Genomic DNA, 17,250 nt, shown 5'->3' with positions numbered 1-17,250 from the left:
AAAAATAAAGTGCTTGCTAAAATCCAGGTGGGAACATGCCCTTAATCATAACTTTGTGCTGGTGTGTCAGATATGAGCAGTATGAATCTTGTGCATCTCATGGTAAGCTGCTTGCCTTTGTGAAGAGTTTCAGCTGGGGGTTCTGGCTTTGAATGCTGGGTATTGTGAGTGAACAGAGGTCTCTTCTATTTATCACCTCTGATCCTTCCATCCCTAAACCTCCACTGCACAACTGCTTTACCTACAGAAACTGCACCTGTTTTATAAGCTTCAACAGATGCTGCTACACCTAAACAGTATCTTCACACCAACAAGCCTGCCAAGAGTAAAGCTCACTCACAGTAGGTCATGAACTATCCCTAACATTTGATCTAGTAAAAAAACGAAAACACAGCAAATGCAAAAACAAAAAAGTGGTTATTTTCATTGTAGCTATCTTGGAATAATATTTTGTTTTTACAAAATATTGCAGGAGGAGCCGTAGACAAGACGTGAGGCATGGAAACCCTCTGACTCAGTGCCGAGGTTTCAACCTGAAAGGTACTGTAATTTAGGGATCCTCATGCTATATAAAGAACACATGGTTTTCCTTTATGTGATTCATTATAACTGACATTATCAGCATGGTTTACTGGTAAAAAATAATTGTTTTCCAAGTCTTGAGTTTTGTTTTGATTTGGTTTTAGCACCTTTCCTTGCAATTAGATGAAACTTGCACATATATGATAAAATGTTGAGCTGTGAAATACATGGTCCAGCATACTGGAATTGAGAAGCTGACACTGTTGACTAGAAAAAGGTAAAGTTGATTTGAGGACTTTTCTACCTCTGTTTCCCTTCAGTCTTTATTAATGCCTTTTCATTCATTGGAGCTTTGGACCTCCAATTTTTTCTGAATATTTGATCCCATACTGAGTTTTGGAGCACACCTTTGAGCAAACAGCAGGATTTAGGCTGGCCTGTCTTTTGATTTATGATTATTCTCTTCTCCTTTTACATGGGGAAGAAAAAAAAACCTATTCCAAATTTCTTTATGGAGTCTCTTATTTCCAGCTGTGCAATTGTTTAGTCAGCCTGGCCAGGGGAGCCAAGGTTTTTTCTCTCCAAGCCAGCACTTTCTCTAGTTTGATGGACACCAGTCAAATATGCCCAAAGTCATAGGAGTAAACACATATATAAAGGCAATTCAGTCCTCTTGAACCCCATGCATGTCTGAGCTAGGCAGTGGCAATGTATGCCATCAGACCAAGGGCACTCAGAGAGTTATGCTCCTTTCACCTCTATTATGAGCCTGAATTTTGAAGTATGGTCTCATCTCTACCACCTGGTGACCAAGTAATAGAACTGATTGTAAATGTTTTCATTGATTTTTTCTAATCAAAGAACAATGCTTTAAGAGTTACATGTGAAAGGTTCTGTTAATAATAATTCTACTGAAATAGCCTCCACTGGCTGTTGGAAGAACTTCCTGGATCAGGAAAGACCACAGCAGTCAGTTGGGTGCAGATCTCTCTGCTTAAATGAGTCAGTAATTTATGTGAAGCTGAAGAGCTTGAGCAGGTAATGCCAAGAGATGACCCCAGGTTAGAGAATACACCTGAGCTCTGAGAGATCCATGTTGAAACAACTTGAGCTGAGTTGCAGGCATGCTGAGTTCCCCTGCAGGCATGTGCTGAGACCTCCCACCCATTGTCTGTCCCAAGGGTGGGTGTCTCCTCCTTCCATGTGGAAAATGTGAGAATGTCAACTGTCTGCATTCTGGCCTGAGGGGGGATAATTGTTTCAACCTTGAGAGTCTTGTGAAACAAGTTTCTTGTTTTCCAGCCACTTTTGCAATGTGGATGTATTTATAGGTTTAGGTATTTTAGCATCTTTGTAAAGGAAATTTTGGTGGCAGCAGTGGGATATAGGGTAGGTAGATGGCAGTTGTTTCCCCGGAAAAAAAAAAAAAAGATTAAAAGAAAGTGCAGTTTAGACACTTGCAAAGTATAATTACAACCATTTATAGCAAAATGACTGTGTTTGGGGAAAAAAATGAAATCTACCTAAAGGACAAGAGAGCAGAGAGCCAAGCAAAGCCAAGGAATCTTCCAAGCTCATTGAGAACTATTATGCTGAATCCAGGTCTTTAAGCTTAGACCTCTAAGCACATATAAACTTAACATTTTTGGCACATTGTTATTTTTAAATAAATCATCAAGAACTAAGCAATCTCAAATGTTTTCATTTCACATCTGTTTAATATTGTTATGTTTGTGTTAGCCCTTATAGCCATTACAGAAATGCATTTTAAATGTGAAGTATTTCCACATTATTCTCCTAAAAGATAGAATTGGTTTTGGTGCAGCTTCCTAAATGTGCTGAAGGACTAGAACCAGGCAAAGTCGCCTTCCTTCAGAAGAATGGATTTCAAGTTCACATATCAGCAACTGAAAAGAATGGGAGATAGAGTCTGAGAAAAGCCAGTCTTAGGACTGTGCAAGAACAGAATCAAATTTTAGACATGCTGACCTCTAGGTATTTGCAGTTCTCATATTATTTCAGTAATTTCCATTGGTCCTTTCTCAAAAAAAAATGTATTCCATATATGAGACAAGCTTTTCAATCTGGAGGTGCTTTGTTTTGAGGACAAATATTATGATTTGTACCAAGCAATAAGCATCCAGAAGTTCCTACTGGTGACTGCCAATTATTCATCTGTGGAGAGTATAAAGGGACACAAGAAGTCCAAGTGATGACATATACTCAGCACTTGCCCAGGTGTTGATGGAGTGCTATAAATCTGTCTTTCTCTCTGTTGTTGGCCTCTCCACATATTCATCACATTTCAGGGTGAGAGCCAAGTTCCTTCCTTGTGTTGGAAGAGAAGCAGAGGATCAGGAGCCCAGCCTGCCCTCACTCTCCTCCCTGGGATGCTGCATGCAGCTGGAGTAGCTGGAGCCTTCCTTAGGGCATGATGCTTTATTTTGGTCATACAGCCATATTCCCCAGGCTCATAAATGGTCAAGTGTGAAGAAATACATGAAACGCTTCATTCTCTTTTGGAGTAGTAGAGAATGAGATAATTTCACATAAAAATATCTCTGAGCCCACTTATCCCACCAGAAAAGTTTATGAGCCTATAGGTGTCCTGATTTCTCAGAACAGACCATGTCACTCTGAAAACATTGGTATTTGAAACTGAATGTGCTTCTTCACATTCCATTTAATTAATTTGAAAAATTTTCCTAAAAATGATTTCATTTTGGCCAATATCAGAATCAGGCATATTTCATTTAATCTGTATTGCAAAGAGTTACATATTTTTGTAATCAAATCACCATTCACAGTATCCTGACCTGTTTTTATATATATTTTCTTTCTTTCTTTCTAGCATACAGAAATGCAGCAGAAATAGTGCAGTATGGAGTAAAAAACAACACCACCTTTCTGGAATGCACACCTAAATCTCCTCAGTCTTCTATTAAATGGCTGCTACAGAAAGACAATGACAGGAGGAAAGAGGTGAGTAATGTGAACGGGAGCTCTGGGAGGATCCTCAGTCAGCATGACATTCCCTCCCCAGATAAAGGGAGGGAACAGTTTGTGTTTTTATCAGGCAGTCTGGCTGCAGTGAAGCTGGAGAATTTGTGTGGAGGCAGGACAGTGACCATCATTTACTCATATGAATAAGAGCAGACTCAGTACAGCTGAGACTTCATCCTCAGCCCCACAGATTTCTGTCAGATCAGAACAGCTGCCAGAAAATTGAAGAATCTTTGCTTCATGTCTTACTGATTGCAAACTGAAGGTTTGCAGCCCTCAGAACTTCTTATTGATCTAAGGAAATAGGCATAAAAGCAAGAACTTGTATAAAGTTCAAGAAGTCAGCATGCAGTAGCTCCTCTGTGCTATTGAAGAGATAAAAGGCAAAAGTGGGAGAAATGTGAAAGGTTTCTTTAGCAAGAAACTAGTCCAGGCTAAGAACACGTATTGACAAAAGCATTTCCTCACCATGGTGCAATCACATTTTCCATTACTGCACTCTCTAAGGCTCTCGAGTTTCAGCACTGTAATATACAGTATGATTGTTTATGGGGAATGTTCCTTCCTTAAGTAATATAAAAGGAGAAAAAATCCATTGCAAATCCAAGGCACTTACTATATGAATAAAAAGAAAAATCTTTCAAAAGGAACTTTTCAGTAATGTGGTGTCTGTTGATAGGTTATAAATACTGTAAAGTATTATTCTCCTATCAGGCCATTTTACAAAAACAGAAGGGAATTACAAATGTCTCACTGAGTTTTCTAACTATTCAAAGCCATGTCCTGGCAATAGGTGTAATTCTTTAACCCATTGCTTCAGTAGAACATCTCCCTTTTTTTGTTCTTATGTTCAGTAAATATATTAGAATCAATGCACTTTCATGGTACAACAGGCTGAATAAAGCAATCAAAGTGTTAATTAGTTTTCAAGCTCTCAGATGTCTGGAAATCTTCCACAATGTCTACAAAAGTTTACAATAGCAGAATACCATAATAAGTAAATTAGTTCCCAGGAGAACCAAGTATAATGCAAAGTACAGTAGCAAAATAGAAAAACCATTCAGAAAAATACCAGCAGTGGTTTCCTTTCATAGTGGATTGAACTAGCAATTTTTACTTCATACTGATATGCAAAGGGACATCTGCGCATTCATTTATAATTGGATGATAACAAGCTCTGGTAACTTGCTTCTTTCAGATTATGTGACCATCTCCTGGGACAGTGCAGAGTCTGAAGCCAGAAAGGAAATAGGAGAGTACCTGTGCTCTTGGTTAACATTGAGCCAAGTCCCACTTGGGACCACTGTGGTGATAATTTTTATAGGCTACAGACTCTGCAGAGCAGATAGAGTTCTTCAGCAGGAACCTGCTCAAAGTCAAAATATTTAATGAGAAACCACCTCTATTTCAATGCCAAATTAGCCTCCCTGGTCCTGCCCCTTTCTTCCACTGAGTCTCAGCAGCAGTCTCTTGATGCTGAAAGAGACATTCTCAGGAGTGCAACAGGGCAAATAAAAGTTCATTTCTTCAACTCCACTATTCCAGCATTATGAAAACTTCTATTTCATGTTTTCAGATGTTCATCTTTGCCTACATCCTGATCAAATTTCTTCTAACATAAGAAATAAAATTATTTAAGTAATTTTCTTTAGCAACACTCACCTTCTTTCTTCTAAAGGTGATCTCTTGAAGAGAATGTTATAAAAATATAGTAACTTTAAGAAAGTCATGTTTGAAGTGAAGCTTCCCAGAAGCTCCAGTACTCTGTTGTTCCATAACCTTCCCTCAATGGTTCCTTCTGCCTTTTTGCTCTCCAGGTGAAGCTGAACGAGAGGATCATAGCTACTGAGCATGGGCTCCTGATTCGCTCTGTGCAGGACAGCGACCGGGGGCTCTACCACTGCATTGCTACAGAGAACAACTTCAAGCAGACCTTGGCAAAGATCAATTTCAAGGTGCTGGATTCAGAGATGGTGGCTGTCATGACTGACAAGTGGTCCCCTTGGACCTGGGCCAGCTCAGTGCGAGCACTGCAGTTCCACCCCAAGGACTTTGTGGGGGCTTTCAGCCACTCCGAGATGCAGATGATTAACCAGTACTGCAAGGACAGCAGGCAGGCAGGGCAGCAGAGGGAAGAATCCCAGAAGATGAGAGGGGACTACAGCAAACTAAAGGCCCTTATCAGTAGCAGAAAAAGTAGAAACAGAAGGAATCAATTACCTGGATCCTAATTTTATCTTATAGTAATAGATATTTTTGTCCTCAGTGTAGGGGGCTTATATTTGTCTATTGTGAACAAATTTGTGCAAATCTGATAAAAAATTAAATGAAAATCCAGCAAGCCTCATAAAAGATCCATCTCCCAGTTAAATGCAGTGTAACCTAAGAAAATAAATCAGAGCATTTTCTTTCCTGGATGCTTAGTGACTCTAGGCTGGGCTCTGTCCTAGAAGCAGCACTGGGTATTCATCTTAAACCAGATTCACCTTTAACATCTCAGTATTTAATTACAGCTGAATAGAAATTTTTACAAAATCAGTACATTGTCTTGCGACTCTGGAACTACACCAACTAGACTGGTGGGGAAGGAATCTGGGTTAAGATGCATGCTTAGAATAGGATGGTACTAAGATTTCCTTGCATTGTGTTTAAGAACCTGAGTTTCTTCTCGTTTACTGCTCAATATTGGGTTTACATCTTTCACTCATTGATCAAATCACATCAATGCATGCAGCTAGGAAGCAAATAAAGTGTACTAGAAATGTTTCATTTGCTCAGAGGTCAAATGAAGGAACAAACAGAAGAAAAACAAAGAATTTATACTTTATCAGAGTAAGCACTGATTATTGTGCATAGTATGAGTTGTAATAAATTAATGAGTTCTGGAATGTAACTTAAAATATCTCTGCTCATATTGATTTTTAATAAAATAGGGAGTCCTATAACACTACATAGCTTTATAAGTGGCACAAAGGTAACATGAGAATGTTCATTATACATACAATTTTGAAAAACACCTAAGTGACTTAGGTATTTTAGCTACTTTTCAAAGGATTACACTCTACTTTCGTTTCAAAGGACAGAATGTAGATATACCATATAGTGCTTGTTCAGAAATGAAAAATATAGATTATCTTTATTCTGTTCCATTATTAAATTGGAGCTGATCTGCAATGTGGAAACAAGTCATAAGTGTCTTTGAAATTTTTAAAACATTATTTTTTCAACTGTTTTCTCAAAGTTGCAAATATTTTAACTAGAATTTTGTAATTAAAGCATTCCCATTTTCCAGTTTTTGTACCCTTATTCTTTTCCATGTGTTTTTCCCAATTTGCTTCTGTTTTCAGTTCTCTGCTGAAAAGCAGATCAGGAAAAGAAAAGAAGGAAAAAAAAAAAGGAATGAGGGAAAAAATAAACTGAAAAATGGGTTTGGATCAAAAACCAAAAACTATAACTAGAGAGGCATGTTCAAACAGAAATCTTTTGTTTAAGAAGCAGCTGTCAGGTCTAATGAAGCAAGTTTTGTTGAAAATTGGGTGAGTGTGCACCAAGCCATCCTAGGAAAAGCAATCACTTTTTTTTTGAGCAATGCAAATGCCATAAAGAGGGACAGATCATCAATGCTTTTACTGTGTAAGAGTGTTCTGGAAGCCACTGAGTCTGTTCAAAACAGTAACAGGGATTAAAAATGTATGAGCACACTAGAAAAATCACAGTTATTTATGGCATTGTACAAAAATATAAACTGATGTTCAGCTCAAATCTGAGTTCTTAAGTGATAATTCTACTTTTATTAGAATACTCTGGGAGTAACTCTACAGGGCATGGGGAAACACTTCTGGGTTTGTGCCTGTGTGAATTCAGTTTAGTGCAATGGAGGTAACACTGGTATTTATCTGCATTAGCTGGATTGTCTCTTCATCACCACCTCATGAAGGATAGCTGGGAAATGAGCCCTGATCACACCATTTAAACAGTCTCTAAATCCCCTTGATGCTGGTGGGATCTCTTTGCATTTGTGTGCTTACTGCTAGCATGGCAGTGCCAGCCTGCTCATGTATTGCCATCTAGTTAAGTGATCTCCTTACTCAAGGCCTCAGTGTGGATTTCTGCAATATTTAGACATTAATAACTAAGGTCCTTCTTATGGAAACCATCAGAACACTTTCTCTGACCTCCATGAGATTGAATTTGGCCCCAAGAGCTAGCAAAGTAGGTTCTGGAGGAATCTGGCTCTTTTTTTTTTTTTTTTTTTTTTTTCCTGAATCTGATGGAGTTCTGAGGTGTGTATGTGACAAACCAAAAATCAAGTGCCATGATCTAGAACTACCTCCTGGAATGACACTAGTGCATATTCTCTGTATGGTGCCATGCTCTTCCTATCTCCCCAGCAGATTCACTGCAGAGTTAGTGTCACACTAATGTCTGTTGTGAGGATCATAATTGCTTCCAGATTGAATACAGTGATTAATAGGTATTTCAGGGTACAAATTGCCCTTTAAGTGGTTAGATACAGTGATATTTTAATAGGCCCCCATTAGGCCTCAGAAATTACAGTTACACTGTTTTCTAATAGAGTATTGGCAATAAGGGATTCCATTCAAACAATCAGCATAGCTCAGAGTTTCATGTGATTATAAAATAATATTTTTAAAGCTGCTTCATATACCATTATTATGGTATGACTGTTTAAGGGATTATACTTAAACTAACATTTTTCCTGCTGCATGAGAACTCCAGTATATAAATATAATAAGCTTCTGTCAGTGCATAACTGGTCCAAGCTTCCATGCTTTAGGAGCCTTCCTGCATGTATAGAGAAGTCAGGAGCCAGATGCTCAGCTGCTATTAACTAATGTACCTTCCTTGTTGTCCTTACAGCTGCTGGGGTTGATACCAGCTGAGTGTTTGGCCTTAAATGTACAGAACAGACAAACTGCAATTTTTGTTTAAAGTAGCCCCTCTACTGTAGGTAACACCAAAACCTAAGACTGTAATATTATTTGTGCTATTTAATACTTCCTATTTGGAGGATTTCTAAATAATGTATATAATTTTATTCCTTAAAAAAATGCAAAAGCAAAATGACTTCTAGGCATAACTTCACCAAATGTAAAGATACTTTTCTGCCAAGAACTTCACTGTGTACTGGTATTTTTTTATTTTTTGCCATTTTATTTTGTGTAGTTTGTAAAGTTGGCTGAAATCTTGACCTAACAATATGTTCTTTGCAATTGTTGTTACTGTAGATATGCGTGTTTTATTAAGAGAATCTTGGTTTTAAAATTGTAGGTATGTGTATAAGTTCCTAGCATGATGAAACTGTCATGACAGTGAATATGCATCATATAGTGTGTAAGAAAGAACAAAATGTAGTTTAACATAGTGCTATTTAATTGAATATATTAAATGCCCAACAAAATAAAGTGTGTTGCAACATTTAAAAATTTGTTGGCTCCCCCTTATGGATGTGCATTAAAAAAAGGAATTCCTTTTTTTTTTTTTCTTATTATTTTTAAGAAAAGAACCTGAAAAGCAATTCCCTAGATTTTCCAAATAAGTTCAAGAAAATATTTGTATCATCAGGTATTGTAGCTGGCCAGTTCCCAGCCCTGCTCTGTACTGAAGCCCCAGTCACAGAGATAACAAGGAACTCATGAGGAGTCAGAGATTAATTTTTTCAGAGATTATCCCATGTAAACACCTTTCATAAAAGCAGGTTACATTTCTTTTATTCATTGTTTAAAAAGAGAATAAAAAAAAATCTTTTCTAAAGTAAATCAGAAATGTCTGACTAAAAGAGTGGAGTGAAGTATAAATGCTTTTTTCTTTGATTACACTGAGGGAAAAAAAAAAAAGAAGCACACATTCTGTGAAATCCTGATTCTTTCAGCTGCAACTCCTGGCATTCTCCAGGCATCCCTGCAGGGAGGACAGGCTGCTGGGGCTGCACCACAGGGAGTCACAACTCTCTCCCAGTTTCCTGGCTTGTACTTGGAGTGAAATAACCTGCCTGACACCTACAGTATGCTCCTTTTTCCTGCAGTCATCTGAGCAGTGTTACTGCTGCTCTTCTTACTGGCTGCTTATCCAGATGGGTTTTAACAAGAAGGCATAGGTCCTCATCAGTTCCTTGGGCTAGTAGTTGAAAATTAAATGTCACAAATACTGACCCTTTACAACAAGGTTCTGGATTGTTAAACCCAGATTTTGATTTTCCAGAAAGATAAGTTGCTGCAAGGCTTTATGAGGTGTGAGTGGATAAGATGACTTCACTCCAGGATTATTCTACTGGCTGGTTCCTGGATGTGCTGATATTGGATAGTTACCTGCTCAGCACTCAGACCAGTCTGGGTCAGAAGCTGAGTTTTCAAGCACTCCCACGTGCTGTAGGAGCTGTTTGGATAAGGCTCCAAAACAGATGGACATTTACAGAGTTTTACACTCTGAGAAAGCTTTCCCAGGTCTGATCCTCTGTCTATCCTGCTCAGTTGCGTTTTGCTTATCTTCTTCCCTGACTCTTTTTTGCCCTCTCCTGCAGGGTTCAGCACTTAAGGTTTTGATCCCTTGGCTCTGAGCCATGGCAAGACAAGACCTGGGAGTCCTCTGGACATCAGATGTGAGAACTCTAAGGGTCTGATGCTTCTCCCTTGACTCAAATATCTGTTAGATCATTTTTTTTCCTCCACTGGGAGCTACTGCTTTTTCTAAGGTCTCCCTTCTGGTGGCAAGAGGTTTCCCTCTGAGTAAGTGCAGGATGCAGAACTCAAGCACTTTCTCACAAGACTGAGCAGTGTCAAGCACAGCCTCCTCCAGGCAGCCACAGAAGCCCAGAGGTGACCAGTGAAAAAGGTTGTCTGCACAAGAGGGGCTGCCAACACTGGTGTGGCTCCCAGTGCTGCCAGATTATTGTTGCTTCTGGAATTAATTGTTGCCTCCAGAATGAAGCCAGCAGATGTAACTCTGTTATGCAGGCCATAAAAAAACAGGTTGTGGCATTGTGGCTTTTGCCTGAAGCAATGGACTAGGTCTCAGGAAACCAGTGCTTCTTTATCCTTTGCACTGAGCCCTTCTCATGCACCCCCAGTGAGTTCCTGTGCTGGGAGCCCAAGCACAACCACACACAGACACTTACCAGCAGGTCCCAGATATACATGCATACACACACCTCCCTGCATACAGAGGAGCTTTGCTTTCCATGCAGCACTTACCTTTCTTTAACATTGATGTGTGTCCTCTTCTGTTTCCACATGGGCAGAATCAGTCCTTGCAATCCCAAGACATCACCAGCTTGTAGGTGTTGCCATTACCATCTCTGAGAGCATTTTAAAGACAAATAATTAGTCAACAAAAGCTCTTCTATGCACTCTCCTTTCCAACTTACCTTGTTCTGTACCATCTCAACAAAAATTTCCTTTTAGCATCAGGAGACCAGCACAGTGTAAGTAATAAAAAATGTGTTGTCATTTAACATGTCTAATCTAAACTAAAGACTGAGATTTAGAGATGCTTTGGCATTCTGAACACACCAAGAAGCAAATTCAACACAGCTGGCTCAGCAGTCAACAAATAATTACACTACAGTGATAGACTGTCCTATATCCCAGGATTCATTATTGAATCCCATATACAGCTTTACAAAGCAAGCAGCATTTGTGTATTCTTAGCACTCTATCAGCTTCATTATTCCTGATTTGAATGCCTGATAAACAAACAGCCTCATATGCTGGCCTTATAAATGAACCTGAATGTTTGCTGAGCTCCACATTCAAGACAGTTTAGGCAAAGGGATTTCAACATATCCAACATTTTATAGAGCCATATATTTTTTTTCCAAAGGATTTTAGGAAATAAAAAAGCTAAATTAAAAAATTATCATTTTTGTTGTCTGTGGTAAATGAGAGTTGATAAAAAGGATTGTTTTCCAGCTTGTACAGCAACATGGAGTGTGGGGAAGGAGTAAGAAAAATGCATTTGCTTAACCTTGGGTTCACAACCCTTTAGATAGTTGCTGTTCCTTGGCTCTTTGCAGTAGTCCTTTTTCCAGTATCTGCTCTCCCTGTCTGCATTTCAAGGCCACTAAGAGCCGTACAGTTTTTACTTTTTTCAAGCTGACAACTTAGGACATGATGTCCAGGGCATCCTTTCAGGCTTTTCGTATAACAAAACCTCAGTAAAAGCTGTATTATATACAGTTTTGCTTACAATATCAGCCTAAGATATTTCATTATTTGATTCAATATTTGGAAAAAAACTTGTAATATTTGTAAGGCTTTGCTGAAAATGGCACAGGGAGAAGGAGAGGACCCCAGAAATAAACAGAGAAATGGAACATGGCATGGTCCTTACATGAACACTGGGAACATTTCTTCACTGCTGCATGTTGTTTTATGATGAACAAATATTATTTTTATATTAGCCTTGAAAGCCCAATTTTCCCATAGGTTAAAGCTCACCAAGACTAAGGTCCTTTTACTGCTCACAATGAGATTCTGGTTGAGGCCTTTGAAGAGCTTTTATGGCCCCCTTAATTTTGGTTAAAAATTAAGTAATTTCCTTCTTAAAAAGCTCTTCTTCCTTTAGGGTTCTATTCCCCCTTCTCTCTATGGACTCCTCTTTATTCCTTTTCCTTTCCTCAGCTAAATTCATGCTAATAGTCCCACTCTATTTAACTCTTTTCATTATAACCCTTTCTTACACCAATATTCTGAAATATATTACCTTTTATAATCTTCAAAAGATGCTGCACTTTATTTGTTTTATCAAGGTTTTTTGCTTTGTAGAGTCAGCAAATAAAATATAGAAAGTATGAAACCCCTCCAAGGTGTTTGTGCTTTGAGCTAAGAAGAAATTTTGGAACTAAACTACTAGCTATGTGTAAATGTTCATACTCAAGTAACATTAAAATAATATTTTGTTCTATTATTTTCAGCACTATATTCAGGTTGTAGAGTGTTCTTTATTCCATACCTGACACTAAAAGTATCCTACCTAAAGGACTTAGTTTTGGGGAACTTGAGATATAGTTAAAGATAAAGATTTAAAATATTAGTAGATTATATTATGCAGAACTATTTGTCAGACTGCCAGTATTAAACACCTTCAGTTAAATTACCTGTAGGAGAAATTATTTTGCAACTCAAGTTAATAAAGAGAATAATTAGTCCAAGCTATCCAAACCAGTGAGCAATAAAATTGTCCCTAAGACTGTGTTCTTTGAGGGGGTAAAAGCTTTTGCCACAGAAGAGAAAGATATCTTTTATTATTACAGCAACAAATCCAGGTGCCTCCTTCACATATATGGAACAATAAGGAACTTACAAGTTTTCTTCCCCTTTTAAGATTTTTAGAAATTTTCCAGATTAATTATATTTACCTATAAATGGGTTTTTCCTATGCATGGATCTGTCCTGTGCTGTGCCTTCCAGCTAGGGATGTCTGAGCTATGAGGAAATGGTTAAAGCAGAGAATACCAGGCGTGCTGAGCTATCCAGGGCTCCAGAAGTAAGGAATAACGTTTGGTGCCATTTGGTAACCACCTGGCCCTCTGGAGAAAGCCAGCCATCCCCCTCCCTGCAGAGGGGCTGCTGTGGTGCAGTACACACAGGCCAGGGAGCCCCACATGGAGTTAGAGACAGTTCATTTTCATGTTGCTGGAGCCCAGCTAGAGATTAACAAAGAAAGAATTGCCTTGCCAGTTTATTCGTTCCTGTCAAGAAGGCAAGCTGTTATTTTGAAAGGAGCTAACGGCACGATGGCGAAAACCATATAAGCTGAACAGAAACTTCCCCTGTATCCTCCAGCCAACTGTAAATTCAGCCAGCAGAAATCTTGGAAATGGTACAAGCTTTCCTGCTTTGAGAGCACTCAGGTTGGGGTGCCAAGAATAAATCTCCCTCTGAGGGAAACCTCTGAAGTAACTGCTGCTGACTGAGCTGTTCCTGGCTGTGAAGGCAGAGCTGAGTGTGGCAGACAGTGTCATGCCATGCCAGATGCTGCATCCCCCTGGCTCTGTTTACACCAGATTTTGCCTTACTTGTCAGTGTGGGAAGAGAAGGAAATGCTGCAGTCCCCCTCCCTTTGCCTCAGACTGGCAGCTCTGGGCCTCTCCTTCCATTTACTCCAGCTACTCTGTGCTGTCCCAGAAAGCTGAGACAGTCATAAACACCATTTAACTGGCTGATTAAGTCAATTGATGGCTGCTTTTCATCACCAGAATCTTGCAAAGCAACCATTGGGCCTAGGCCATTATTTTGAGTCCCTCCATGAGGAAGAGAGCACTAAGCTGCACAGAGTTGGGTCATGCCAGTATCCCACAGAAGGGCACATGCAGCAAGCAGGAACTCTGACTTGAAAACAATTCTTGGCAGTGACCTTTTTCAGATGTAAGATGGGAGAATAGTTTGTTACATGTTTACAACATGCTGCTCACTTGTATTTCACTAAACAAGGTGCAATACACTTTCAACTTGAAATTTAGATGCTGGAAAAAAAGCAGAAAATATATAATTCATGAAAGAACCAGAATTTAAGTCAAGGCAGTTCAGCTAAAGCACCCTGAGTCTTAAGCAATGTCATAAACTCCTTGGCTAATGTATTCATAATCTAGCAATTCCTACCCACAGATCCTAGGAAAGATCCAGCAAGCATTTCCTTGAAGACTTATGAAATTGCAGCCCAGTCCAATGCAGTCTCTTCCTAGGTTCCTTAAGCCAGGCTCCTAGTGAAACTCCTGCTGACGTTACTCAGCTTGGATGAGTGAGAGCTGAATAAGGCCTCTGGGATTCAGCTTTCTAAGAACCATGCTCACTCTCCTTTTCCTGTGTCCAGGGTCTTCTGAATTGGAAATCTTTCTCACCACCTGGTCAAGGGTGATCTATAAACTCTCTTCATAAATTCCTTCCAAATCACTGAGAAGAACATTTATGTTCTGTGTTATTTATTTTAGGTTACTATGGTCATAGTTACCATACACAAATTTATATTATTGCAAACACACAGTAATGAGAAAATATTCAGAATATGTTGAAAAAAAAAAAAGGGGGGGGAGAAAAATGGTCTCAGTATCATTAAGAAAAAAATCAAACCCCAAAATTAGAATTAAATTATCTCCTACACATTCTGGCATTATGTAGAAATTAAAATGCACTCTGAAACTGATTTTATTCAACAAATCTCTGTAATAACTGCAATAATTTTATTCCTCTCCATCATTTCCACATCCCAAAGCCCTGGAGTTTTTCCTCTCCTCTGGGTGATTAGTAAGGTTGCTAAACAGTTTCTTCACTGGGTGTTCTCCCTTGTAGGAAGAACCGTGTTTTTTCAGGAGTGAATGCAGTCCTAAACCAAATGGAGACACATGGATGAATTTGTAACCCCAGCTGTCCTGTGACTGTGCTGTTTAGTCCATCAACTCCAACAACACCATTTCTGCCAGTCTGATGAATTGTGGCAGTTGGGACCTGTTTGCTGCATTGAAGTTGCCTTTAAAGTTGGCTAGATGGTGCTAGAACACGCTGCATTACATTAACGAGCATATGGCTCACATTCTTCTTACTGCTGATCAGAGACTGCTTGAAACTTGGGTTTACAATGTGCCTCCACACTTAAAAATTGTAAAATGAGCCAATTCTGCAGTTCAGTCCTGGACTAGAAACTATTAACAGTGCACTGCTAACTAAACAGTGTTTTGGTTTTAAGGATGAAATTTTTTGAAATGTAGATTTAAAAATCCCTTCCATTGCCGTAGGCAACAGCTGCTTGGCCATGTAACGTGTACCTCTGAAGGTTTGTCTTCCTTAATAAAGGCATTTCTACCCCTTGTGCATCTTAATTTTTCTTGCTGCCACAAATCTTGACCCTTGATCTCTCTAACTGTCTTTGCAGGGTGGTTCTGTGTTTTTCTTTGCTTGTTTGCCTGTAACTCACTCGGGTCCATATGTAATTTAATTAATATGGTACAGTTGCAGACACAGTTGAGCATAGCCTGAATTTATATTTTCATTTGGCTGGTCAGAAAATTGGTTGCAATTCAAAAAGAGTATGTCATTCCAGATCTCACACTCTGGTCTGTGGACAGCTACACACACATAGCAACAGCTGAAAGGAAAATGCAGCTCTCAAAGGACATTTAACCTCCAATATTTTCAGCTTCTCTTATCACCAGTGACCCCACATTGTATACTGGCCTTTCCACAAAGATAAAAAATGGGCTCAAGCTAATGAAAAAGGAGTTATAGCAAATAAACAGAATGTATATCTATACAGCCCTCAGAGTCTGCTTGTAAGCAAACAACAGCTGATATTTTATAACTAGCTTTGGGAGGATGATTTGGACTTGCTGGTGTGTGCTAGCTGAGTTCTGTAAAGCCTGCAGGAGCATCCTACCCCTGCACAGTGATTTCCAGGCACATGAGCAAGCTGACCACAGCTCAGCCACTGCTGTGGATGTAGCTCCAGGTTTGTAAAACAGCAGCAGGTTCCCTTTCTCCTCCAGTTTTAAATCAGAAATTACAAAGAGATTTTTTTTTTTTTTTGCAACCCATGTACTGGAGAAGGCACACAGAAAGAGAGAACTGACACACAGAAAACACTTTTCTGTTAAGGTAATATTGATACAGCTGTTTATTGCCCAGGACACTGAGGGAAACAGTACCTCAGCAAGGTCAAAGGGCTTTCAAATAAACATTAACACACTTTCTGCAGGAGCAAGTTTCAAATTATTGCAGAAGGATGTGTCAGATGAATTCAGATCTCACTGATTCATTCATAGAGGATTTGCTGCTGTCAGTCCTCCTTCCTGAGCAGGGGGTGTTGAGCAAGTCTCGGGCCACAGTTCTGGGCTACTCTGTGTAGTGTGAACTAGGAGAAAGATCTGGGCTGGGTTTCAGTGCAATCAGAGAAAGAGAAAGGCTTAAATGCTCAAAGACAACAGAGTCTTGGTTTGTCTGTCAGGTGACAGTCCTGAACTATTTGATACTGAGGCTTGTGAGGTTTCTTTTTTCTTTTTTTTTTTTTTTCATGCAAAGCCAAACAACAGTGGCACGAGGTACTTAGATACCCCTTCTCAAGATGCAGCAAGAGAGATAATCGCAAACTCATTGAGAGAAACAAATAAAATCTCTTCTGGTTGGGGAGCAATTGGCATTTGAGTTAGGCCATGACCTGGGACTGAAATGGGAGGAAGAGAAGATTCTTCCTCTGGATGTGTTCATCTGGGCTTGTACATAATCTGAGAACAGCTGGAGATTCATTCTTTTTAATCAGAATAATACCTGCTGTGGAAAGCCTCAAAACTTCTAAGAGCTTTGGTGACTGCTGTGCTCACCTGTGGGCAGATGACACTTATCTAATTGTGGCCAGAAAGTAGGTCAAGTGGAAGTTTTGATTTAGGCACCCAGAGAGATGCAACATATTGAAGAGACAGTTCTCCTGAAGACAGGTCCCATGATCAATGCAAAAGATTAATTCCAAGATAAAACCCAAGACTCTCTCTAGTGCTGGGCTGCCCTAAGCACAGCAAATATTGTGAATGGAGCTACTTTGATATGGCACTGTGACAGTCCCAGGCCAGGCCTCTGCTCTTGGCCCTGGTCAGATAACACCAGTGATGGCCTCCTTCTGGCTCAGCAGGGCAGGGAAGAGCAGGAGTCACAGGGCAGGGCAGCTGAAAGGCTGCAGCAATACCTGAGCTGCTCAGCAGATAACACATGAATGATCACTGAC

At 39.5% G+C, this 17,250-nt stretch overlaps 1 protein-coding gene across 2 annotated transcripts in view; it reads left to right on the top strand.

Annotated features, from left to right (window-relative positions):
• Positions 1–8,972, top strand: part of SEMA3C (semaphorin 3C) — a 118,089-nt gene extending 109,117 nt beyond the window's left edge. For both annotated transcript variants that reach the window (XM_059847441.1, XM_059847442.1), the window contains 3 exons: positions 473–540; positions 3,374–3,504; positions 5,343–8,972. In XM_059847441.1, the coding sequence (XP_059703424.1) occupies positions 473–540; positions 3,374–3,504; positions 5,343–5,756 (613 nt within the window). In that variant the 3' untranslated portion in view covers positions 5,757–8,972. The remainder of the gene's footprint in view (positions 1–472; positions 541–3,373; positions 3,505–5,342) is intronic.
• Positions 8,973–17,250: the final 8,278 nt, after the last annotated feature.

The sequence above is a fragment of the Haemorhous mexicanus genome, chromosome 5 (genome assembly GCF_027477595.1).
Source record: "Haemorhous mexicanus isolate bHaeMex1 chromosome 5, bHaeMex1.pri, whole genome shotgun sequence".
Classification (NCBI taxonomy): Eukaryota; Metazoa; Chordata; class Aves; order Passeriformes; family Fringillidae; genus Haemorhous; species Haemorhous mexicanus.
This window is presented reverse-complemented; position numbering and strand designations above follow the sequence as displayed.